This window comes from Ahaetulla prasina, chromosome 4 (assembly GCF_028640845.1).
Source record: "Ahaetulla prasina isolate Xishuangbanna chromosome 4, ASM2864084v1, whole genome shotgun sequence".
Lineage (NCBI taxonomy): Eukaryota > Metazoa > Chordata > Lepidosauria > Squamata > Colubridae > Ahaetulla > Ahaetulla prasina.
The window spans coordinates 30,241,790-30,268,997 of NC_080542.1; the positions used below are offsets into that span (position 1 = coordinate 30,241,790).

Sequence of the window (27,208 nt, forward strand, 5' to 3'; positions counted from 1 at the left end):
TTGCCATCTATAGCCATGTTAAATATATTTACAAATCCATTGATATATGCTTAGTACTTTACATAAATTTGTTATGTAAAATGGATTATTGTTCTTTAGAAGAATAGTAAGGGGAGGATGGAAGTACACAGGTCCATGAAATCAAATAGGAATTTCTGAAAATAACAATGATTAAACAAAAGTTGCTCTCACATAACAACAACTTGTTTGGTGACCTTTCAAACTTGTTATTGATCCTCAAAATTCCAACCATTGCAGCATATGACTTTGTGATCATATGACGGCAATATCACAGTATTTCAAGGTCATGTGACATGGTGGAATCTCCAGCTAGACTAAGGAATGAGTGAACAGAGTGGTGAGTTTGGAGTCCTTGCAGGGAAGGAACTGACAAAGGCCAGCCCCCTTCTCCTCTCTCTCCACCAATACCTAAAGCCTTTATCTGGTTGTTCCCAAGAGAATGTAGTCAGTCTGGTCAGATTTTTATAAATAGGTATAGGCAACAATAAAAAGCAACTCTGATCAGCTTGCAGTGTTCTTCTTATTTCTTGTGCCTATCAGTATTTACAGTACAAGCTTCCTTGCAGTCCCAATTGCCATCCTCTACCTTGGGGTGAAAATTGTGAGAACACTTTAAGAATTTCTCTCTCTTTAACTCTCCGCAGAGATTACAAAAATAAAAAAGAGGCCAGCTACAACTTTTCCAATATTTTATATACTCGGTGAGATTTGTGTTTAGATCCACAACAATATTACGGAATATCTTATTTTTCTTTTTTCTGAAACTGTTCCACACAAGCAGAAATCAATGGTGGATGAGAGAACTACAAAAGAAATCAATCTAATCCATAATTACACATTCACAGCAAGGCAAGATAGAGGTTACTATGTTGTTATCATGTTGTCTGAACATGTCCACTATTGGGTAGATGGTAGAAGAGACTCCATGAGATTTGGGGAAGAGGAACAATTGGAAAGTTCTTATATCTCATGGCACAAAGAACTTCTTTTTGCCCCTAACAATTCAAGGAAACAAACTGGAATTTTTTTAATTTTTATTTATTATCAAATGTATAAGCAAGTCTGAATTCTGAGAATGATCAATAATAAGAGAAAGAGGTAACAGGAGGTTAATGTAGTCAGATCTCCAGGAAACTTTTCACTATGCACAATGGGAGTTGTATTTTTACATTGTAGTTGAATGGTAATATTATATTAAGGGCTATGTGATACTTGTGTTACAATTACATTTACAACTGATTATAAATGAACAGCACTTACATGGAAAGTGCTCAGGAGAAAAATTAAAAAGAAAACAACAGAGGTCCAACTGGAATGAGGGACACCACCACTGGAAACTGAGTTCTTTTCTATAGTGTGTTGAATCCAGTCCATATAAGAAGTGACTCTGGTATAGACTCCGGGTCGATTGGGTTCAGAACAACCCACCCCAAAGCTCACAATGCCGGCTAAAAACCATGTACCATTCAACTTGCAGACCAGGGGTCCCCCAGAGTCACCCTAAAAAGAAAGAAAGGAGTTAACTAGGAACAGTCTTCCAGTAAGCTAAGACCTAAGGAAATAATATGCATTTTGAATTTAAATCTAAGCAGATAAGATGAATAAGGCCCACCACTTCCTCTTAAGGTTACTTAGCCAAGCCCTTACTATTATGGAAAAGAGGGAAATAATGGTGATTTAAAAGTACCATATTTTTGGAGTATAAGACGTACCTTTTCCCCCTAAAAAAGACGGTGAAAATCTGGGTACGTCTTATATTCCGAATGTAGCCCCACCCAGCTTCTCAAACAGAGGTTTCAGAGGCTTGAAAACAGCATCAGAAAAGAAGCTTCAGAATAGAAGCCCCCAAACAGAGCTTCAGAAAAGAAGCCCTCAAACAGAGCTTCAAAGGCTTTTTTTCTGAAGCTCTGCTTCGGAGGCTTTCAGAGGCAGAAAAAAGTTTTTTCTGAAACAGAGTTTCAGAAGTTTCAGAGGCAGGGAAAAAAAAAAGCAATGCACAGAGCTCACAACCAAGGAACCTATTGCTAAAATTAACCTCTGGGAACAGCTGATTGGGTGTATTCTGGGAGGCTGATTCACTGCCAATCAGCTTTTTTCTTATTTTCCTCCCCAATAAACTAAGGTGCATCTTATACTCCGAAAAATATGGGAAACAATCTTGTGGAGAATCAATATTATATCTTAAATGTCTTTGCTATGGGTTTGAAGGCTAGCTAAGAATAGTGTTGGCATGCTTCGAAGCCTTTGTTACTCTGCTTTCAGTAATTCATGATATCACCGGAGATATACTAGAGAAAATTTCCTTGCTGCTTTGTTGTACCATTTGCCTCAGAAGGACTATGTAAAACAGAACTTTGGATAAATTATTTTATGGGAGGAACTATACTGCCATTAAGAATGTACTGCAAAAACGGTAGATTCTTTAGATTGAGAAACAAAAGTTTAAATTCAAGTTCATCACAAGTTATCAAATTAACTTTAAACCGTTATTATTCTAAGACATGTTATAAATATCAACAGGGAACAAAACCAATTCTGCACTAATTTGCTTAGAGGAAGAATGAGATACGGAAAAATGTTTTAAGGTGGTTGTTTATTGTTACATTTTGGGGGGAACGGGAAACTAGATTAATTTCCTTATTTTAAATGGGGAGACACAAGAATGCATGTGCAAAAATGTGTTGTTGTTGTTAAAATCCCTGTAGTTTATGAACTGAATAAACAAATAAAATTATTAGTAAAAAATATTTGGGGGAAGAGCAGATAGATCTGCAAGCATGCTCATTGAGCACAGGACACTATAAACTTGAGAGAGAAAAATGGGTTGGTGGAATGGATCTAAACAAAAGTACATATACTGCAATTTACTGCATTAACTTAGTGTTTCTTATAGAGAAAACCTTTTGCTTCTTAATTTAATAAACTTTTTCATGCTAACTTTTAGCCAACAAAAGATCAACAATTAGCAGGTGCGAGCAACTATTTTGGGATCAGAGGTCGTATTCAAGAAATAGATCATATCTGGGCTTCACTGTAAGAAATATGAGGCTTGGCAAAAATGTGAACAGTTCAGAGTTAAATCAGTGCTAGAGTACCAGCTTTTCAGTTGTATTAAGCTGCTTATTTCTATTTTCATGCCCAACATTGCTATTGCTTAATAGTCATGGTCAATTGTAAATCATAGTTACTCATATTACTGGTAAACCCTGACCTATAAACAAGACCTGTTTTGGTCACCACACTATAAAAAAGATGTTGAGACTCTAGAAAAAGTGCAGAGAAGGCCAACCAGGATGATTAGGGGACTGGACACTAAAACATATGAACAACAGTTACAGGAACTGGGCATGGCTAGTCTAGTGAAGAGAAGGACTAGAGGAGACAAAATAGCAGTCTTCCAATATTTGAGGGGTGCCACAGAGAGAAAGGGGTCAAGCTATTTTCCAAGGCACCTGAAGGCCAGACAAAGAACAATGGATAGAAACTGATCAAGGAGAGATTTAACCTGGAAATAAGGAGACATTTTCTGACAGTGAGAACAATCTGAAACAGCTTGCCTTCAGAAGTTGTGGGAGCTTCATCGCTGGAAACTTTCAAGAAGAGACTGGACTGCCATCTGTCAGAAATGGTGTAAGGTCTGCTTGGGCATTGGGTTGGACTAGATGACCTACAAGAACCCTTCCAACTCTGATAATCTGTATAATCTGTATTATGACCATTATGATTCACAGTTGGTATTAAGATTCTAGTGATTTTTTTTTCCATCCTGTACACATTGCTTGGAGAATCAGTTTAATGTACTAATCAAGCTAGAAATTGGAGACCATGAGTTCTAGTTCTGCCTTAGACAAAAAGCCAGGTAGGTGGCCATGGGCCAGTCACTTTCTCTCAGCCCTCAGAAGGCTATAATGGCGAAGCACTTCTGAAAAACCTTGCCAAGTAAGCTGCAGAGACCAATAGGCAGTCTCCAAGAATTGGTCATTATTGAAGCAAAAAATGATTGGATTCACACATTTTGCTCAGCATCGTTATATAATAAATTGCAATGCCCTAGTTCCCATACTCATGATAAACAAGCAAATTCTATATTAGTGTAATATCTGCTACAAATCATAATTGGTCCATGACTCTTATCCTCTATTATTACCTGGCAAGAATCCTTCTTTCCTTCCGGATATCCAGCACAGATCATGTCATCATAAATTAGCCTGTAGTTTTTTGGCAAAACTTCAGTATCTATGTCAGAACTGCTGGAGTCATTATGGTACATTTCATCACACTTATCAACATCTAGGATTGGCATTTCCAATTTTTGCAGAATCCGGGTGACGAAAGAGGCTGGTGCAAAAAAAAGGGGGGGAGGGGGAGACTCTGAGACTGAACACCAACTCCTGCTGTAAGCATTTAAGGGTGGAGCCTTCCTCCATATGCTTTTAAAGATCAAAGAGGTAAGTGGAAGTATCTGTGATGCTTTAGTCTGCAAGCCTCATTTTAAATCGCTCCCAACTCCTCCAGTCCATCTACCAAATGTTTGGGCTCCACACCCTTTGCAATAATGTCACTGCACCAACAACAACATTCTTGATGCCATTAAGTGGCTGATTAAAAAACAAACAAATATTGCAACTGCAAAAACAATGGATGTAATTAACCCTGTTAGGAAGACTTTTAAGTCATGGGTTACATGTGCCCCACAACTCATTTATTATAGAGCCTTCCAAATCATGACACCGAAATTCAGTGTCAAATCACTACTGCAAAAACAGTATTTTTACAGCAATAAGCAATATTATAAATAATGTAAACGTGTTAACCCTCCATAAAATTTAATGCAGCTTAATGCCCCTCAAAACACTGGGGGTGGGGGCAAAATCCTCCTCCTCCAAATGGAGACCATATGCCTTGCAGAAGCCTGAACTTGATCTAAGAAGACCCCACCTTTTTCTTACCATCTGGATAGAGGTCCCCCCAGCCAGTGACCCAGCACACCATCCCTACAGGGAAAGGTTCAGGATCTGCAACAGTGGATAAGCAGACAGGCAAGATGGTTCGGGAGAAACGGACAGGCTCCTCTAGTTTCACCAACGCAATATCAGCACTCAGCCCAACTCCAGCATAATATGGATGTACTACAATCAGGCTTATAGCAGATGAGACCATGGTGGATGCTGGTTTGGGGAGTTCGTACTCCCCCAGGTGTACTCGATACTTGGATGCAACTAGTGGCCTATGGGAGCCAAGGGGAAAAATAATCAGTTTTCTATAATCCACTCTGAAACTCAACAGGAAATCTGGTGCTTTCAAATTATGTGCTTCAGACAATGTATTTACCATGTAGTTGCTCTATCTTGTTCACGGAGCATTATGGAGGGCATCATTTACATATTTATGCCATCAAATCAAATCTTTATTATGATCAAAGATCAGCATCAGGATGGAGAAATCGAAGTAGAAATTCAGATTTCTTGGCTTTTTTAATATTTTATATTGTAATGCTATCTAACTGGGCCTCTGGTGGCTCAGACTGCTAAGACAGTCTGTTATTAACACAGCTGCTTGCAATTACTGCAGGTTCAAGTCCCACCAGGCTCAAGGTTGACTCAGCCTTCCATCCTTTATAAGGTAGATAAAATGAGGACCGAGATTGTTAGGGGCAATAAGTTGACTTTGTATATAATATACAAATGGATGAAGACTATTGCTAACATAGTGTAAGCCGCCCTGAGTCTTTGGAGAAGGGCGGGATATAAATGCAAATAAAATAAAAAAATAAAAATAAATAAATCTTCATAAAGGCAAGATAAAATTGGTCCACTGCCAAATTTTTGAACTTAGTTGAAGTGCTATCGTTCCCTAATGCTTTAGCTCCATCTTCAATTATTGATTCCCTTGAAGAAGAGAAACTGGCCGAGATACAGTTTCTTTAATAGAAATCTTCTACTCACCCGTCAAAGCAATGAGCAGCTGTCACCACCCACTGGGAGGAAATGAGACTTCCACCACATATGTGAAGTCTGTTTTCTCGTATGCTGACCTGCCATGGCCATTCCCCTTCTTCAGCTCTCTTCCCACCAACAATTCGAGGGGAATGTACTTTGGGGCGCCCACAGACTGTAAAAAGAGAGAGAGAGAGAAATGTGAGAAGATGAGAGCTGTAGGAAATTGTTGAGATCATATTACAGGTAATGCTACTGCCTTTCTACAACCAATACAGCCAATCTTGCCATAATTCAGCTGACATATTTTTATATATTATTATTTTGTGAAGTCCCAAGCTATTTGGACGAGTGAAAACAACACAGGTTTCCTTCAAATTCTTAATTTTTTATCTATGATTGATAAATAGATGGCATTTTTCCCTTTCTATTTCAAATTATAACCAGGGCAGAAGCTCTAAGATTCAGATGCGAGTGTTTTCACTTCAGTTCAATCCTAAAAAATATTATAGGTAAAGTTGACTGCCGGGTCTTATTCTTGATGATCTCACAGGCACATCCAGACAGTTTTCTTGGTAAAAATATTTAAATGGCAACTGTCTTCTTGCTTTTTTTCCCATCTTCCCAGTTCCTGACAACTTTTCATCCTAATAATAAGCTGGTCCTATGCCACTTAGATGGCCATCCTAAATGTGGTAGGGAATTTGTAACCAGATGGTGGAAGAATGAAATAATTAGAATGAATCAACAACATGGAAGAGTTGTGATTAGTTAGTTCATGTGAGCGGGTAGTGCCAACTGCCAGGAGATCCAGATAGTTCAAATGAGTATAAAGATTTATTGTAAGCTTGAGCTGTCTACAAGAATCTGAATTACTAACAACCAAGGGAATTAGTAGAAGATAAGAATAGAAGGAATTCAAGGTGGGCTGGACTTAGATCTCGTGGGCATGAAGGGAACTCATGACTGATGACGCATTAGACCCCGCCCTCAAGCTTAATCTGATCATCTCCTACAGGTAACAAGAGCTAACGATACTTATTACAATGAGGAAAGATATCCCAGATATATAGGTAAGAAAAATGATTACTGGAAAGACATATGAGAATAGCAGTAGATTAATGACCACATATAGTAATAAAATGTTAAATATCTACCTGAACACTGAGCGTTTTTAAGAAGAGATTGGACAACCATTTGTCTGAAATGGTATAGGGTTTCCTTCCTAAGGAGGGGGTTGGACCAGAAAACCTCCAAGGTCCCTTCCAACTCTGTTATTCTATTTTATACTATTCTGAATATGTTATCATTTATCTATAATTAGCAGGAAAATCTTTGCTTATGGGTACATAAAAAAATAGGGGTTCCCCAGGTAATTTCATAATGATAAAATATCTGGGGCCTCCAGGCATCTTTTAAAAAATGGTTAGAGACCAGTAGACAAACTAATATCTCCTCCAGGTATTTTAGACAACTTTTTTAATTCCTTGCCATTCCATTGATTGGGAATGAGGGCAAATCTATTTAAAGGATTTCAAATTACCTACTGATGTTTAAAAACATTTTGTGTTTTCTTAGCCAGGTGTCATATATTTTCTCCCTTAGATGTTGTTGACAGCTGCCATACATTTACAGAGTAGGATGAGTCATAACTAAAAGTAATTACATTGAAACAAATTATATCTAACGCTAGATAGAAAGAAAGAGCAGTAGAAAGAACGTGGGCAGATGGGTGTTGATCAAGCAACAATAGATAGATGGAGGCAGCAACCAAATTTTGCTAATTACAGTTCCTAATATTCTTAATTATCATGGCTAATAATAAGGGATGCTGGGATTTCTGCTGAAATTTCTACTGGAGTTCAGCAATATCCATAGCTTTTATGCTACACATAATTTACAAAAATGTTAACAGTGGAATTAAATGAAGACAACATTTATACAAGAGAGAGAGAGCGCGAAAATGTATATAGTGTGTGTGTGTGTGTGTGTGTGTGTGATCTACCTAGCTCTCAGATATGTTTGTAAGCAGAAGAGGCCCATAAAGTACACAGCATCCATGCACAGCCTGTCCAGATAATCAGTCTCTTTATATTGCAGAGGGTTTTTTCTCATCCACATACAACTGATGTGCCCACATGGAAGTCTCCAGGCCCCATGGTACACGGCATTTGCAAGTATGTGTATTTTTAATTTCTCTTTGTATACACAGTCTTCTGTTTCATGACTCTCTCTCCACTACATTGAAGCATAATATGCATATTATACTTGCTAATCTTGAAAATGAGTAAATTTTTGCACCAAGTGGGCCATCACAGATGGTTGGAAAAGTAGGAAATCCTACTAAACTAAAGAATACTTATAAACTGCCACACTCTTTCTAAATTTCCTGGCCATAACCTAAAACACATGATAAGAAGGAAATATTTTTAAAGGTATAAATAGAGAAGTGTGTATATGTTCAAGTGAGTAGCCTTGTTGGGCATAATTATTTGAATAGCCCAGTGGTGAAATTCAAAATTTTTTACTACTGGTTCTGTGGGCGTGGTTTGGTGGGTGTGGTGTGGTGTGGTGTGGCTTGGTGGGCATGGCAGGGGAAGGATACTGCAAAATCTCCATTCCCTCCCCACTCCTGGGGGAAGGATATTGCAAAATCTCCATTTCCATCCCACTCTGGGGCTAGCCAGAGGTAGTATTTGCCAGTTCTCCAAACTACTCAAAATTTCCAATACCGGTTCTCCAGAACCTGTCAGAACCTGCTGAATTTCATCCCTGGAACAGCCTTGTTGGGCATAGTAACTTGAATAACCTTGTTAGGCATAGTGACTTGAACACTTGTTGGGCATAGTTATTTGAATAGCTTTGTTGGGCATAGTAACTTGAATAGCCTTGTTGGGCATAATTATTTGAATAGCCTTGTTGGGCATAGTAACTTGAACAGTCTTGTTGGGCATAGTTATCTGAATAGCCTTGTTAGGCATAGTAACTTGAATAGCCTTGTTGGGCATAGTTATTTGAATAGTCTTGTTGGGCATAGTCACTTGAATAGCCTTTTTGGGCATAGTTCTTTGAATAGCCTTGCTGGGCATAGTAACATAAATAGTCTTGTTGGGCATAGCTTATTCTTGTAAGATAAGTTTGAAATTAGACAAGTACATATAGAAATACAAAGGAACTAATTAGGTTTAGTTTGCACACTTCCTTTCTTTTTTCTGAATAACACAAGAATAACAGGACTATTGGAAAACTATGTTTTGCGTTCTTAAATTCAGTTTTATGACATTATCTCTTCTCTAGGTCTTTCCTCCCCCATTATTGGCTATGGGGTATATGACTATCCTTTACTCAGGTATGTTCTTACCTTTTTGAGCATCAGTGTTTTCCACACCTAAAAATACAATAAATAAAGTCAAATTGCTGGAATGAAAAAACATTACTGTTAGAAGATAAGAGATCAGGAGTTAAATTACCCAAAAAACCTGGGTCAATATTTTTACTCCCCAGAACACTCTCTCCAGAACAGCAAAATTGCCATCCTTGGGGGGTGGGGAAGAATTTATAATTATAAACTTTTATTACAAAACAGCTGAATAATCATTCTTTAGGACAGAACATCTCAACTTTTTCTTCACCACTGACACCCCCCCCTCCTTAAATACTTTCATGGCCATGGACCATGGCCACAGACCCCCAAGACTTGATTCAAGATTTAAATCATAACATTTCTTCAAGCCTTCGCAGACTCCCAGGGGTCAGCAGATCACAGGTGGAGAACTACTGCTTTAAGAGCTAAGCCAACCTGTCTAATAGTTAAACATGGCCACATATGAAATATTTAACTGGGTCAGTTAAAGACCAAGGAGTCATAATTATACAACAAGATAAGCTTAGTTAGTGCTAACATTTGTTTTTTGGTGGCTCTGGGTTATGAAAACCTAGACTTGGATAGCTTGTTATGCAAAGCCAGAAAAGATGTTAAATCCATAAACAGATTAAGCATCTTCTATGAAGGCTCTCTGCATGTGTAACCAGCTCATCTGTAACATATCACTATGTCGTAGCTCTTTTTGTTAATGAACTTAGTGTTTGGTTAATTTACATTGTCACTTCTCCTCTTACCATTTCCTTTTCCAACAATATCTGTAGGTATTTCTAATCCATGCCACAAACCTTTCAGTTGTTTTTGATCCAAAAGAGGAGATCAGATGGTATAGGTTTGCATTGTTCTGACTCACCAAACATGTTCTATCAACAGCCTGCAGAAATCTTTCCCAAACCTAAATTTAACTGAATTTAGGCCTTGAATATGGCACATAAAGCCAGGCCAGTGAAAGAGATGCCATTAAGAAAATTCCTTGGTTAGTAACTCCAATAGATCTTTCTCTGAAGACTGATAAGCAGCAAATTTGATCTAACATATTGTTACATAAATAGGAAGAGAACAATAACCCAAACCTCCTATAAACCCACATAGACACAAACTATTTCAGTCCAGTAATTTGTCAATTGCATAATACATCAAAGTGATCAATTGTTATGTAATAGCTACAAGGAGAGAAAATGAAACCCATCTGCATTTCCAAGTGTAGAAATCTACATATATATGCACTTTCCTTACAAAGCTGGATTACTACCTGTATTTGATTAGCGAAACACAGCAATTTTTTTCCCTTAACTTTTTTTTTTTAATCAGAAGGAAAGCAATGGATGTTTCAGCCTCCATGCTCCAGATTTCCTTTCCAATGGTCTGGAAGAATCCACATGTTTCCTATTTTCCTCAGAAATCAATGGTTAAATGTCTCAGGTTTTGCAACTCAACCAGCATCCATTGCTGTAGTTCAACAATTTTACAGATTTCTCTCCATCTACTCAGACAACCTAGTGGTTTAGAATCTTTACTTTTCAAGAGAGGATTTGGCGACTCAAATGGAACAGAGGCTGTGTCTGTATTCCCCAACACTAGTCTAGGTGATCAAATACCGTCCCAGTAACTATAGAAAATACCTCTACACCCGTTCACATATTCACAGAGAGAGAGAGTGAACAGTTTCTGTCCTGGCTACCCACCTTTCAGCAACAGAAATAGAAGCACAATCTGGGAGCCACAGAGACACAGCATTGTCCAGGACTAGCAGTGTTCAATCATCCAGTCCTAAGGCAGATCAGATATAGAGGAACAGCACACAGGGCTGTGATGCTCAAGTCAAGCACCCAGGATTTGCAGAGAACCAAAGGAGCAATCTCTTAACTGTTGCTTAATATCAAGCAGACTGCCAAAGAGACCTGAGCTGCTTAGTATTGTCCTTCTCTCACTCCACCCCCAGCTTTTCAGTGGGGCAAGTTGAACAGCCTACTCACAGGCCGGAAATCAAGTTATCCCAACTATTCTATCTCCACCTCTGGGTGGGGTGAAATGGTTTAAGTAATTTGGAGTAATATGAACTATTATTTTATAGCAGCCTGCTATTGAAGGTAAGAGAAAAAGTATCTATTATAATTTCTATTTCAAGAATTAGCATTATATAGTTTTTGGTCCGGTAACCAAACTTTTAATGCCTGGTGCTGGTAACAAAAATTTTAATATCTGGAAGATGTAGTCTCAGTGTTTCTGGAACTTGCAAACTCAAAGGTGAATAGGAATCCAATCTGGGTCAGTCACCGAAACCAGAAATTTAGTCTTCCAAGCTTTCGGACTCATTCTGGAGCTCATCCTCAGGGAATTTCGCTCACACCAAAAGGTGAGAGAGAAGTTCCTTGAGCATGGGCTCCAGCAAAAGTCCGAAAACTCAGAAGACTAAACCTCCGGTCCTGGTGACCAACACACATTGGATCCTGCAACATTATCCTGGGATACATATATTTGTCTTCATTTGTTAAAGAAGATTTCTTATCTATTCCTAAAAAACACATCTTTGTTTTAAGTTCGAGTCAAAATGAGACATGGTAACAGGGCACTAATACATAATTCAGATATCATACTAAACAATCATTAGCTGGGATTATGTAATAAATAATCTGTCATTTATAGGCCAAAAAACCCGGGTTCACACAACCAAGCCATAATATTTCATGAAATATTAAGCTTCAGGTATGTATGTTATAGATTAACATAAGGGTTGAACTACATGGCTCAATCATGGCTCACTGAATTAACCTTAGTGGATTCAGGAAACACATCAAAACATAAGCTAACTACAGTGGCTCTAAATAACAATTGTAATGCATTGGTAAAATTGAAAATAATGCACATTTGAATTTATGTAGAAAGTTTACTGTAAACAAAAAATACTTAGATCACATACTTGAAAAAGTCTTAGAAAATGGGATCAAGGTAATATGAGACTTTTAAAACACAGATTGATAGATACCTGAAAACCAACACATGAGACACTACTATTGAAAAAAACTGTGGCTGGCAATGTAAATACAGCAATGTCATGAAATAGTCAAATTGATGAAAAACCTATAACAAAATAGCAAGATTTATGAATTGAAGTTGAAAAACTTTGGAAGAAAAAGTCAGATGCTTGCAAAGCCATATCAAAGCCAGTCCAAAAGGATTCACTAATGGCATAGTTTATACAACAACAACCCTATGGAGTAAGTTAGGCTGAAAGAAAATAACTTGCCTGAATTTACTTAATTTCCTATGTCTGCCAGCTCTGTGTGAGGTAGGCCAGACCAGGAAAGAGACACAACAAGAGTATCTAGCTACCACTTTATTAAATGTATAACAGAAACTTGCAAGCTTGACAAGAGATTCTCTCTCCCGTCTCTTACACCAATGAGACTCAAGACAGAGCAATCTTGAATTACTCTTACTCTTTTTCAAGGCTAAGTTGATATTATATAATGGCTGTTGCATACCTTCTTCAATGCTATCTCTGTATTCAATTTTACTATGCCAGAGAGTAGATTTGAATTTGGGTCTCTTCAATCAATTATCTGCACAAATGTTTTTCCAACTTGACAACTGTAAGATGTGTGGACTTCAAATCCCAGAATTCCCCAACCTACCTATAATAGGAATGTAGCTGAAGGCGTCTTTGACCACATATAGCTGGGTCTTCCTCTTCATTAAATGTAAGGTAGCAGCTGGCTTGCATATCACAAATTGTCTATACTATAGCTTAAATCTCTCTGTAACTATCAACTCAGTAATGACCTTTACAAACCATTATTTTCTCAGCCTCAATTATTTCACTTCAACCCTGTTTTAACAAAACGTCCTATAAACTTTGCTGTAAAAAAATGAATAATCTATTGGAATGAGTCTTAATATGCCTTAAAATCAATTATTATACTTATTATATTCTAGAACAGAGAACAGAGGTAAGCTGAAATCAAGCTTACTGAATAGATTTCTCTTTATTAGAACACTAAGGAAACATGAAATATGAATTAGGTAAGCAAACACAAACTAAGGATCAAGGAACACATTCAAATGACCCTTTGGGTATCTTTTTATGGTCTTTTTCTAACATATAGATCATTTCAGTTTTGCTCATAAACCCTCTTTATCTTCAGCTGCTGCTGCTGCTATATTATTATTATTATTTCTTTTATTCATTAAACATGAAACTCAGTCAATTGAACATTTAAAGATATGTCATATAAACCACTGACTGGTGCTAATGGTTGATACGGGTTCCTGCCAGCATCCTAGGTATCAACCAGGTACCTATATTATTATTATTATTATTATTATTATTATTATTATTATTATTATTATTATTATTATTATTATTATTATTATTATTATTATTTCATTAAACATGAAATTCAGTCAACTGAACTTTCAAAAAGGCATCAAAAATGCCACTGACTGGTGCTGATGGTTGAAAAGGGTTGCTGCCAGTGTCCTAGGTATCAACCAAGATATATGATGTTCCAAGATATATGATGTTCCAAGTAGCGCAGTTTTTTGCAGTTCTGCTGGTGTTATTGCAGGAAGCTGCAATTTGTTGATGTATCTTATAACATTCTTGGACATGGTACCAAGTACCCCGATGACAATGGGTATCACTGTTACATGTTTCATCCATAGCCGTGTAGTTTCGATGACCAGGTCGCGATATTTCCTGATTATTTCCAGTTATTATTATTAACAATAATAATAATTATTATACAAGTAAAAATCAATAAACCTCTGCTCAGAACTTGACCCGCTAACTACCTAGAATTTGAACCTTGGCTGCTATTACATTTTCAGGTCTAGCAAGATTGGATAAAGCAAAAAATTCCTTCAAGAAAGTAAGGTCTTCTATCTTAGGAGAAGGAAAATAGGCCTCCCAAATAGCATATTTATATATTATATATTATGCAATAGGATATGTCAATCTTTACAGTTCACATCATAACCCATACCAGAAAACAATGATTTTTTTTCCCCGCATATAAAATAGTAACCTTTAAACACATACTAGGAGCCGTGCTGGCGCAGTTGGTAGAATGCACTAGTGCAGGCTAATTCAACTCACTGCCAACAGTTTGATCCTCACCAGCTCAAGGTTCAGCCAGCAACTCAGCCTTCCATCCTTCCAAGGTCAATAAAATGAGGACTCAGATTGAGGGGGCAATATGCTGACTATGTAAATTGCTTAGAGAGGGCTGTAAAGCACTGTGAAGCGGTATATAAATCTACATGCTAATTGCTACTATCTGCCTCTTTCCCCTTTCTTACTTCCCAGTTATATTTCTAGACCTTGCTTAAATGTTTGCTTGAATCTCAAGAGTTCACTAACAGTTCAAGCACTAAAACATTTGGTTCAGGTCATTTATGATCACTATCTAATTATTATATATAAGAACATTTCCACCCATCCTTTATCAGAATTAGTTTTCTCTTTCTTTCACATAAATCAACAGTGCAGAGTTAACATGCATCATTACCTAAAAACTATGTTGAAATCACTGTGCCTCCAATGCAATGTAAATATAAATTCAATTTCCATTCTGTTCCCTCCCTATCCTAGCTGATCTCCCAGGAAAGGAACCAAAATGCAAAGCACTGGAAGAGCAGGTTTCCCAGGAATTGTGCGGCTAATTTGGAACATTAGCACCATGCTGACAGTGCATATTGAAAAGTCTATGAGTCATATCAGCACTGCCAAAAACTGTCAGCATACATTTTACAGAAAGACATTAATATCTGAGTTGGTTTATGTTCTTGAAGCTATATCATACTTGCAATACATATACTATCTATATTCTATTCAATTTTATTTCAAAAGGTGATTTACTCATTTAAGAACATACAAACCTAGTGATGTGCTAGTAAATATTTAAGACTTGACTTTTCCAGCATCATTGCTACTCTGTGTTGTATCACTAGACATAGGCACAGCAGCTCAGCTCAGCTCTGCTACTGATTCACAAAATTCCAGAAAATTTAATTAATTTTACTCATGATCTTATGCAAACTGACACTGCACTCTCAACAATTTGCATTCTGCAATATTAATAATCACACAGCCCTGGCAGAGTGGCCCACAAAACTTTTAAGAGCCCTGCTGGATAAAACCATTAGTTCATCCAGTCAATGTAAACAGTAACCACTATTCCAGCCTGTAAGAATCTGTCTAGTGCCATTTTAAAAACCACTCAAATCTTTCATTACCACAATTATCACTAGCAAATTCCACAGTTTAATTATAATACTGTAAGTACTATGTGAAAAAAATGTTTTCTTTGTTCAGCAAGCATTTGATTTCAGCTAGACGACCCAGGACCATTGAGTCATCCTTTCAGATACTTCCTTACCTAAACAGAGAAACTGACACCATGGGCAGGCAAAAAAACAGTGGGGACAGGAGCAACTTTTGACATCCTGTAGGCTTCTCTATTGACTTTATTAGAAGCTGGGAGGAACATCAGAAATCATGATCTCATGAACTGTGGAAAATCGCAGTGATACTGCAGTAGCCACAATTTTGTGAATACAACTGGTATGAAGATCCTTAACATTTCAATTATATGGGAATGGGACCTGGGATTTGTACACATTATTTAAGTTAGAGGATTTGAAATATTTTGCTTCAAAAATGTTTAAGCAATATTTCACTGTTTGGGCTCATTAAAGGTTATAAAACAGACAAAAAGACAGGAGAGTTTGATAGCAGACAGATTTCAGTTTCAAATTCCCCAAAAATGTTAACAAAGGCTTGCTCTAGCAATAAAGAGATTGACTACTATATCTATTACTTTTTTAAAGCAAGCTTACCCTTTGTTGTACTATGGGAAAGTTCAGTTTTATCCTCCATTAGTCACTGACAACAATGGGCTAAGACTGATGGGAGCAGAAGTCACCAACCTGAGAAAGGCAATTTTATAAACTGTGGTTAATTTCCCCTACCATTTTTGAAATGGATTATAATTATTGAAATAAGGTTTATGTAAAAAGCTATTCACACAATGTTTAGCCATAAACTAAAGTCATTGGCGTCATGTGGTGCCTAAATTGAATTAAATAAATAAAGCAATATTTATAAAGCAAATAATCTATGTTCATCTATATCAAACTAAAGTTTATTTTACTCAATAATTTAATATGGATGAGCTCAATCAATGATTCATTCCATTAATTAAAGCTTTACAGAGCTCTGGTTTCAATGTCTCATGGAAGATGGGCAAAGAAAGTTATTATATAATTTCTTTGAGTTTGGCTTAGTATCCTATGTGAATTTAACAGTTTAGAATAGAATAGAATAGAATAGAATAGAATAGAATAGAATAGAATAGAATAGAATAGAATAGAATAGAATAGAATTTTTATTGGCCAAGTGTGATTGGACACACAAGGAATTTGTCTTGGTGCATATGCTCTCAGTGTACATAAAAGAAAAGATATGTTCATCAAGGTACAACATTTACAACATAATTGATGGTCAATATATCAATATAAATCATAAGGATTGCCAGCAACAAGTTATAGTCATACAGTCATAAGTGGAAAGAGATTGGTGATGGGAACTATGAGACGATTAATAGTAGTGCAGATTCAGTAAATAGTTTGACAATGTTGATGGAATTATTTGTTTAGCAGAGTGATGGCCTTCGGGAAAAAACTGTTCTTGTGTCTAGTTTTCTGGTGTGCAGTGCTCTATAGTGTCATTTTGAGGGTAGGAGTTGAAACAGTTTATGTCCAGGATGCGAGGGGTCTGTAAATATATAAATATTTATATTTATTTATAAATATATAAATATATAATAAATGTAGTTGCAAACCTATACTTTGGTTAAACAGGGACCTGCCACAGAAAATAAATGGTAGTGCAAAGGCCTTAGTAATCTGGTTTGGAAGCTAAGCATGCCATGTGAAGAACTAATATCTAAGGAATCTCTGGAGTTTCTATCTGTTTTCTTAGTACCGTCAGTACTTTTAATTTAATAATTATTATAATTTGATACTTTTCTCTCCTGCTATAGGCTGATTCTGTAATCTTAATCTTGTGAGTTTTATTCTTTCCTGGTATAGAGTTGCCTTCTAAAACCAATGTTTTAGAATCAAAAAGAGCTGATGCACTTTTTCATATGCATATATTTCAAGCTCAGAATCATACCATGTTTTTATAATAGGGCTGGGAAGACTCCAAGAGCCTCTCAAAACTCTGCAGGGACTGTACGAATTCATGGGGCTATAATACACCAGGGTAGCCCAAACTGTTGTCACCTTAAAGACCAGATCGCATCTTCTTCCATCCTAGAAATAGAGGTTGATTAAACTAGTAGTGCTGGAAAAAGAGGACGCCTAAAGCACAAGAGAATAGGACATACTCCAATGTATTCTCTAATTTAGCTATATTACAGTTTTAAAAAAGAAGAAAAGAGAAAAGAAGCAAAGTGTAGCCACTTGATTAGAATGGGAATGGATATGTCATTGGAAGATCTCAAGATCCAAACTAGGAATAGATCATCTTGGAAAACGTTTATAAAGCTACTAAGAATCAACACCATCTTGAAGTCAATAGTTTTAAAAAAACAAGGGAGTAGTGGGCAAGGCAAACCTGGGAATCCAGAAGGCTCTCTTTTTTAAAAAAAAACCCCTCATATTATAGGTAAGTTAGATTACTCAGGACTTTTGTATTTGTTACCTCAACATGCCAATAGAACATAGTGCCAATTTTCAACAACTGCACTCTGCAAAACAAAGATCAAAGTTCACAAGCTTAGGGCCTGGGTACTTACGGGACCACCTGCTGTTACCTCATGCCTCCCACCGACCCGTACGCTTTCACAGAGAGGGACTTCTCAGGGTGCCATCCACCAAACAATGTCGGCTGGCGGCCCCCAGGGGAAGAGCCTTCTCTGTGGGGGGCCCTACCCTCTGGAACGAGCTTCCCCCGGGTTTACGCCAAATACCTGACCTTCGGACCTTCCGCCGCGAACTGAAAACACACTTATTTATTCGCTGGGCTGGCTAAATTTTATTGGTTTTTAAATTTTAAATTTTAAATTTTAAATTTTAAATTTTAAATTTTAAATTTTAAATTTTAAATTTTTAGGCCAATTATGTAATAAGTTTTTAATTTGTTTTTAATTGTATATTGCACTGTTTGTTTTATTTTGGCTGTACACTGCCCTGAGTCCTTAGGAGAAGGCGAGGAGTTTTGGGCGAGCGACCTTTTTGCTAGAAAGCGGCAGCGGCTGCCCCGACACCACCAGTTGGGGCGGGAGCCGGGTGAGCCGCAGTAACTCCCGCCAGGCTATGCATTGGCGCGGGGAAGCCCTGGCGGTGCAGTGAGAGGGCTGGGCGGGGGAGCCGCCAGCCTTCTCGGCTGAGGAGGAGAGTTTCCCGACCCATGAGCTCGCCGCCGCGAGAGCCACCCCAAAGGCCAGAAGAAAAGGTCATTCCATCGGAGTAATGGAGCGAAGGCTCCTTCCTCTCCCGCCTTACCCATGCTGTGCGAGCCCGGCTGGGCTGCAACCCCGCCGCCGCCGCTCCTTCCTCAGCCTCCCGGGGCTCGCGCTCTAGCAGCCGCCAAGCTCAGGCCGGACTTGGCAGCTCCCCATCAGCACTTGCACGGCGCGATTCGGGCAGGAGGAGTCGGGCTCGCTCAGCCCTCTCACTGCACCACCAGGGCTTCCCCGCGCCAATGCACAGCCCGCCAAGTTTGCGCCGTCCGCCCACCAGACACGGGAATGGGGGCCGGCCTGGGGGCGACAAATCCCGCGAGACCTCGGCAGGCCCGCTCCCCGTCCCTCCCATGGGAGTCTGTTCGGTACACCCTCCTGTGCGGGGTTCCCGAAGACGTAGACTCGAGTATAAGCCGAGGGGGCGCTTTTCAGCACAAAAAACGTGCTGAAAAACTCGGCTTATACTCGAGTATATACGGTAATTAATTTTATTCATGATCTTATGCAAACTGACACTGCACTCTCAACAATTTGCATTCTGCAATATTAATAATCACACAGCCCTGGCAGAGTGGCCCACAAAACTTTTAAGAGCCCTGCTGGATAAAACCATTAGTTCATCCAGTCAATGTAAACAGTAACCACTATTCCAGCCTGTAAGAATCTGTCTAGTGCCATTTTAAAAACCACTCAAATCTTTCATTACCACAATTATCACTAGCAAATTCCACAGTTTAATTATAATACTGTAAGTACTATGTGAAAAAAATGTTTTCTTTGTTCAGCAAGCATTTGATTTCAGCTAGACGACCCAGGACCATTGAGTCATCCTTTCAGATACTTCCTTACCTAAACAGAGAAACTGACACCATGGGCAGGCAAAAAAACAGTGGGGACAGGAGCAACTTTTGACATCCTGTAGGCTTCTCTATTGACTTTATTAGAAGCTGGGAGGAACATCAGAAATCATGATCTCATGAACTGTGGAAAACCGCAGTGATACTGCAGTAGCCACAATTTTGTGAATACAACTGGTATGAAGATCCTTGACATTTCAATTATATGGGAATGGGACCTGGGATTTGTACACATTATTTAAGTTAGAGGATTTGAAATATTTTGCTTCAAAAATGTTTAAGCAATATTTCACTGTTTGGGCTCATTAAAGGTTATAAAACAGACAAAAAGACAGGAGAGTTTGATAGCAGACAGATTTCAGTTTCAAATTCCCCAAAAATGTTAACAAAGGCTTGCTCTAGCAATAAAGAGATTGACTACTATATCTATTACTTTTTTAAAGCAAGCTTACCCTTTGTTGTACTATGGGAAAGTTCAGTTTTATCCTCCATTAGTCACTGACAACAATGGGCTAAGACTGATGGGAGCAGAAGTCACCAACCTGAGAAAGGCAATTTTATAAACTGTGGTTAATTTCTCCTACCATTTTTGAAATGGATTATAATTATTGAAATAAGGTTTATGTAAAATGCTATTCACACAATGTTTAGCCATAAACTAAAGTCATTGGCGTCATGTGGTGCCTAAATTGAATTAAATAAATAAAGCAATATTTATAAAGCAAATAATCTATGTTCATCTATATCAAACTAAAGTTTATCTTACTCAATAATTTAATATGGATGAGCTCAATCAATGATTCATTCCATTAATTCAAGCTTTACAGAGCTCTAGTTTCAATGTCTCATGGAAGATGGGCAAAGAAAGTTATTATATAATTTCTTTGAGTTTGGCTTAGTATCCTATGTGAACTTAACAGTTTAGAATAGAATAGAATAGAATAGAATAGAATAGAATAGAATAGAATAGAATAGAATAGAATAGAATAGAATAGAATAGAATTTTTATTGGCCAAGTGTGATTGGACACACAAGGAATTTGTCTTGGTGCATATGCTCTCAGTGTACATAAAAGAAAAGATATGTTCATCAAGGTACAACATTTACAACATAATTGATGGTCAATATATCAATATAAATCATAAGGATTGCCAGCAACAAGTTATAGTCATACAGTCATAAGTGGAAAGAGATTGGTGATGGGAACTATGAGACGATAAATAGTAGTGCAGATTCAGTAAATAGTTTGACAATGTTGATGGAATTATTTGTTTAGCAGAGTGATGGCCTTCGGGAAAAAACTGTTCTTGTGTCTAGTTTTCTGGTGTGCAGTGCTCTATAGCGTCATTTTGAGGGTAGGAGTTGAAACAGTTTATGTCCAGGATGCGAGGGGTCTGTAAATATATAAATATTTATATTTATTTATAAATATATAAATATTTATAAATATATAATAAATGTAGTTGCAAACCTATACTTTGGTTAAACAGGGACCTGCCACAGAAAATAAATGGTAGTGCAAAGGCCTTAGTAATCTGGTTTGGAAGCTAAGCATGCCATGTGAAGAACTAATATCTAAGGAATCTCTGGAGTTTCTATCTGTTTTCTTAGTACCGTCAGTACTTTTAATTTAGTAATTATTATAATTTGATACTTTTCTCTCCTGCTATAGGCTGATTCTGTAATCTTAATCTTGTGAGTTTTATTCTTTCCTGGTATAGAGTTGCCTTCTAAAACCAATGTTTTAGAATCAAAAAGAGCTGATGCACTTTTTCATATGCATATATTTCAAGCTCAGAATCATACCATGTTTTTATAATAGGGCTGGGAAGACTCCAAGAGTCTTCTCAAAACTCTGCAGGGACTGTAAAAATTCATGGGGCTATAATACACCAGGGCTAGCCCAAAACTGTTGTCACCTTAAAGACCAGATCGCATCTTCTTCCATCCTAGAAATAGAGGTTGATTAAACTAGTAGTGCTGGAAAAAGAGGACGCCTAAAGCACAAGAGAATAGGACATACTCCAATGTATTCTCTAATTTAGCTATATTACAGTTTTAAGAAAGAAGAAAAGAGAAAAGAAGCAAAATGTAGCCACTTGATTAGAATGGGAATGGATATGTCATTGGAAGATCTCAAGATCCAAACTAGGAATAGATCATCTTGGAAAACGTTTATAAAGCTACTAAGAATCAACACCATCTTGAAGTCAATAGTTTTAAAAAAACAAGGGAGTAGTGGGCAAGGCAAACCAGGGAATCCAGAAGGCTCTCTTTTTAAAAAAACAACAACCCATATTATAGGTAAGTTAGATTACTCAGGACTTTTGTATTTGTTACCTCAACATGCCAATAGAACATAGTGCCAATTTTCAATAACTGCACTCTGCAAAACAAAGATCAAAGTTCACAAGCTTAGGGCCTGGGTACTTACGGGACCACCTGCTGTTACCTCATGCCTCCCACCGACCCGTACGCTTTCACAGAGAGGGACTTCTCAGGGTGCCATCCGCCAAACAATGTCGGCTGGCGGCCCCCAGGGGAAGAGCCTTCTCTGTGGGGGCCCCTACCCTCTGGAACGAGCTTCCCCCGGGTTTACGCCAAATACCTGACCTTCGGACCTTCCGCCGCGAACTGAAAACACACTTATTTATTCGCGCGGGGCTGGCTTAAATTTTATTGGTTTTTTAAATTTTAAATTTTTATTATGAATTTTAATGGGTTTTAGTTTAATATATTTTAAATTTTTAGGCCAATTATGTAATAAGTTTTTTAATTTGTTTTTAATTGTATATTGCACTGTTTGTTTTATTTTGGCTGTACACTGCCCTGAGTCCTTCGGGATAAGGGCGGTATAAAAATCGAATTAATAATAATAATAATAATAATAATAATAATAATAATAATAACAACAACAACAACAACAACAACAACAACAACAACAACAACAACAAGCAAATCAGATCTGAAATGTCAGGCTGTCCATCCCAAATATGCATAGTATACTGGTTTAGGTACAATAAACTATGGCTTGATTAACCATAACTTTTGGAAACACAACAGGCTGAATTTTCACCATCATTAACTTACATATGGTTTCTTTGGTTTTACATGTTCTATGAACTATTCTCCAATTGAATTTGCTTACAGTACCAAACAAAAACTAAACAAATTTTACTGACTGTCCTTATTTTGGTGACATGTGTGAAGCCTGATTATATCACATCAGTATAAATTCTCAGGAATATTTGATTATGGGAGACCAGCTTTCATCTAGCATTCTGACACAATGGTGTAATACTTTTAGCATCATTAAGGATCCCAAAAACTTTGGAATGTCTACATGCCATTCTCCATTCTCTCCATGGACCAAAATACACACATGGTAGGGCAACTTTCATCACTGATGTCAGAGGTGGTTTCTACTTACCTTTACTACCGGTTCGCAATAGGAGCGCAGATTGCCAAATATGACATTAGGGCGGTGTGTGGAGCCTCCCGCCGCTTTTACTACCTGTTTGCAAAGAAGCGAAGAGAACTGGGAGCAACCCACCACTGACTCATGTCCATCTTATCTCCAGCCCATGAGTTTGTGAGGTTCAAATCAGATTTACCATATTTTTTGGAGTATAAGACGCATCGGAGTATAAGACACAGCTTAGTTTTTGGGGAGGAAAATAGGGGGGGGGGAAATCTGCCTACCAGATATTCGTCTGGCTAGCGTCCTCAGTCTGGTCAGCTTCAGCACATTAGTTTGCTGTTTTTTTATCCCTTACTTGGGGATAAAAAACAGCTTTTACAGCACAACCGATCTTTGGAGGGAGAAGCAATGACAAAAGTGGGCAAACCACCCGAGGCTATTTCACTTGCTACTGCCTTGTTACAGCTGGAAAAAAACTTCACAGCTGAGAATCAGAGAGAGCAGGCAAAGCATGGAAAATCGCTTCACTGAAAAAAAGCTGCTAACGCCTCATTAAGGCTGAAAAAAAGCTTCGAAAAAGCTATATTCAACCTCTTTTAGGAGGGAAAAAAGTGTGTCTTATACTCTGAAAAATACGGTAGTTAAAGTAGTATTTTCTATGAATGTGCAGGATTTTGTATTCAGAAGGAAAAGATATCAGCAAAATTATTGTATGCCTAACAGTTAAAAGTTTAGACACTTCACAAAACGGTGGAGTTGTTGATGAAGATGTTGGAACTTGCAAAGATAGCTAAATTAACATTTTTGATTAAAGAAAAAACAATATCTATATTTATGGCTGACTGCAAACCCCTGACAGACTTCTTGCATGAAACAGAAATTATCTGATGATTTAAAATTGGATAATAGAAAAAAGTAGGTATTTTATAATCATAAAGAGGTAATTTTGTAATCATACTTTGTGTTTGCTCAAAAAAATCAGAAGCTTCTTGTTTCTTTTTCTTCTTTAACCTTTCCACACTTTTTTATTTTCCCACTCTCTCCTTGTTCTGCTCATTCTGCATTCATTTAATTTTTATGTTCTTTTTTTTAAAAAAAATTAATGCAATTTCTGTTTTTTTAAAAAATTCAAAGATACTTCAAAACACATGGGCATGATGACAGCATCTGTCAGCAACTCCATAAAATTAAAAGTAGCTTTTCCTGGGATTGCACTACAGCAAATTATGTCGTTCTATAAATGAGGCCAGCGCTTTAACAAGTGGCTGATAGACAGAGCCTGAGCATCCCTGTCTACTCCCTCTCCTTTCAAAACCAGTGTTGCACAATCCTGGTATTTTTTTCCCCCTTATTCTGTCACAGTCCAGGTGCAATCTCAAAATGAGTAATTGCATTAACTTTATTTATTTATTTAATATCTATAGCCACCCATCTCAGTCCATGACTCTGAGTGGTTTAAAATTCAAAAATATAAAGATAAAGGCCATGGTTTCCCCCCCACCCACTGTCCAGCTATGCCCGACTCTAGGGAATGGTGCTCATCTTCATTTCTTAGCCGAGATAGGCAGCGTTACCCAAAGACATTTCCATGGTCATTGTAGCCAGCGTGACTATACATTGAAGAGCATGGAATGCTGTTACCTTCCTACCAAAGTGGGAAGGTAAAATACCTATATAACCAAATATCTATTTAACTACTCACATTTTCATGCTTTTGAACTGCTAGGTGGGGCGGAGCTGGGGCACAGCACTCAGGTCTCGATCCCAGGCTATCAGTTTTCCAGCTGACAAGCTCAGCCGCTTTAACCCCGAGCCATCGCACTCCCTTCAAAAAATATATTACCATCAAAACATTAAAAACATTTTAAAATAATAGAAAACAATAGAAACATTCAAATAATATACATAGCAGCCAAGATACTTGGCAAGTTACTATATACAACCAGGAAACTGGGCCATTATCAGCACCTCAGGTATGGGAACATAGTTAGGTTTTTAGGCTTACAAAAGGCTAAAAAGATTGGGGCTATTCTAATTTCTGAAGTAAGGATGTTCCATAGAAGAGGGGACAGTAGAAAAAGCTCATCTTTCAGTTCCCATCAGTCTATACCAATGGTAGTCAATCTGGTCCCTACCGCCCACTAGTGGGCATTCCAACTTTCATGGTGGGTGGTAGGAGTTTTGTCTGATACTAAAGCACTTTCCTTTTTTTTAATTTACTTGACTTTTTTTAAAAAAAAATCATAGCATTATTTAAAAACATTTTCATTAAGTTTTCATAAAATTCCCGACAATTTAAATTTCTGAAAATATACTATTTGTATTGCCCGCACATAAATTTAGTTCACGTTATATAAGTGAAACTAAATGGTAGTTACAGTGCGACCGCAAACAAAAAAGTCTCGTTCCAGAATAGCTCGCGCATCTCCCCCACACCACCCAGCTGTAACAGACAAGCAGACCTCCTCCAAACCCAATCCACAATGCGCGAGAGGCATGAGCAGACAACGATACACGATGCATTATTGTGGAACCGGTGGGAGGTTAGAAAATTTTACTACTAAGAGAGATACAAAAGTGGGCAGTAGGTATAAAAAGGTTCACTACCCCTGGTCTATACTCTTTGGCTGACATGATCAGCAACATGCCTATCCTGCTAGATCTGGTTGGATGGTACTCTTCAAGAAAGGAGATCCTTCCTATTGCAACTTGAAACAGTTGTAGTCAAAACAGGACCAAGACTGGTTACTGGGCACCAATTGTCATGGTGATTCAGAGATGGCGGAGGTTACGGCCCGCCATATAAAAATAAATATTGTAGAAGCAGGAGTGAGGAAGAAAGGATATGAAATTCTAAGCCGCCCAGGGTCAGTGATTGAAATGGGTGGCTACAGAAATGGAATAAACAACTATATTAAAGGTGTTTTTATCCCACTAATTGTTCCTGTCTTCATTAAATATCTGTACAGGCGGAAATCAGGGCATAGTTATTTAAGCACCCAAATTTCATTTAAAAAAATAAACTCATATGGGCACTGTGCCTGCTGAAAGATTTGATTTCACCCAGTTTTTTTTAAACTATCCACACGTTCTTATAGGATATCTGATCTTTGGCCAATTTTAACATATGGCTGATGTCTATTCCAACAATTGGGGAGCAGATATATGCCAGGAACAGATTATCCACCCCAGCTATCATTTCAAATACTGTATGCACCATCAGTATAGATTTAGGCAAGCTGAACGTACGTGTAAATAGATACGCATCCCCAGTAAGATCTATATAGGTCAAACTGCATGTTCGGGTGATTATTATCAGATTATTGCGCGGCTACGAAGTTCTGAAAAATCCAATTCATGCAAGCGGAAAGCGAGGAGAGAGAGAGGTTAATCTTCCCTTCCCGCTACCAAGTCCCTCGCTGAGCAAAACTGAGTTACAAGACCCACTGCTTGAGAAAAACTGAATCTCCGTTTCGTTCTAGGTAAATAACGTGGTGGGCTTTGGCCTTCACCTGCTTCCAAATCCTGATAGCAAAAAGCCTATGAATGATTATGGGAGCTGTAATCCAGACCTCCTTGTAGTGGGGTCGAGAATCGTCAGATCTGGGATTTGCAGAATATCAATTGCACGTCTTCCTTACTAAAGCGAGAGGGAGAGAGAGAACAAGACGCCTCTCACGAGACTGCAAAGCCTCTGGAGTGGGGGGGTGGAAATGGCACGACGGGAGAAAATCCAAAAGGACGGAGGGAGCGACATGACCAAAAAAGTCTTCCCTGCTGCTTCATTGGCTCCCGTCACATGCAACTCTCGGACCAAGCAAGGTTAGGATCGCGCTGATTGGAGCTTACTTGATCGAAAAATTTGGGGCGTTCTGTAGCGAGAGGCGGAGATAACAGAGAATTCCCCCGGAAAGTTTACTTTCGCTTTTGCTTCAGGGAAGAGGGACCTGCGGCTTCCCATCTTTGAAGGCAGGTAGGCCAAACTCCGTTGGAGGAAGCGTTCCCTTCCCTTTATCTGAGATACCTTTTATTTCTTCGCTTATAGCAAAGGTTATTCCGTGTCCTGTTGCCTTTTCACTCTCGCGTTTTGAATCTTTAGAGAACCAAAAGCAATCTGC

At 38.1% G+C, this 27,208-nt stretch overlaps 2 protein-coding genes across 7 annotated transcripts in view; one reads left to right on the plus strand and one right to left on the minus strand.

Annotated features, from left to right (window-relative positions):
* Nucleotides 1-1,072: 1,072 nt before the first annotated feature.
* On the minus strand, nucleotides 1,073-16,271 carry LOC131197214 (serine protease 27-like). 2 transcript variants are annotated; one of them, XM_058180987.1, is made up of 6 exons: nucleotides 16,180-16,271; nucleotides 9,319-9,345; nucleotides 5,967-6,132; nucleotides 4,971-5,248; nucleotides 4,169-4,359; nucleotides 1,073-1,521 (listed from the first exon to the last, which is right to left on the minus strand). In XM_058180987.1, exons 1-6 carry the CDS (start codon nucleotides 16,217-16,219, stop codon nucleotides 1,261-1,263), a joined length of 963 nt encoding a protein of 320 aa, XP_058036970.1. In that variant the 5' UTR covers nucleotides 16,220-16,271; the 3' UTR covers nucleotides 1,073-1,260. The 2 variants fall into 2 exon arrangements, with proteins under 2 accessions (XP_058036970.1, XP_058036969.1); XM_058180986.1 differs by lacking the exon at nucleotides 16,180-16,271 and adding an exon at nucleotides 11,025-11,637.
* A 10,707-nt stretch (nucleotides 16,272-26,978) lies between these two features.
* LOC131197213 (von Willebrand factor A domain-containing protein 5A-like) overlaps nucleotides 26,979-27,208 on the plus strand; it is a 33,172-nt gene continuing 32,942 nt past the window's right edge. For 2 of the 5 annotated variants that reach the window (XM_058180984.1, XM_058180985.1), the window contains exon 1: nucleotides 26,979-27,063. The gene's annotated coding sequence lies outside the window, so the exon portion shown is untranslated. The remainder of the gene's footprint in view (nucleotides 27,064-27,208) is intronic. The other 3 variants (XM_058180979.1, XM_058180983.1, XM_058180980.1) reach the window with 2 other exon arrangements.

What these genes read in the sequence shown, in the direction of transcription:
- LOC131197214 (XM_058180986.1), bottom strand. Translation starts at nt 11,076, where the DNA reads ATGCTGTGTCTCTGTGGCTCCCAGATTGTGCTTCTATTTCTGTTGCTG. An exon ending in GGGGGACCTCTATCCAGATG is followed by an intron (nt 4,360 to 4,970) that starts GTAAGAAAAAGG and finishes TTTTTGCACCAG; the next exon opens with CCTCTTTCGTCACCCGGATT. An exon ending in GAAAGAAGGATTCTTGCCAG is followed by an intron (nt 1,522 to 4,168) that starts GTAATAATAGAG and finishes CTTTCTTTTTAG; the next exon opens with GGTGACTCTGGGGGACCCCT.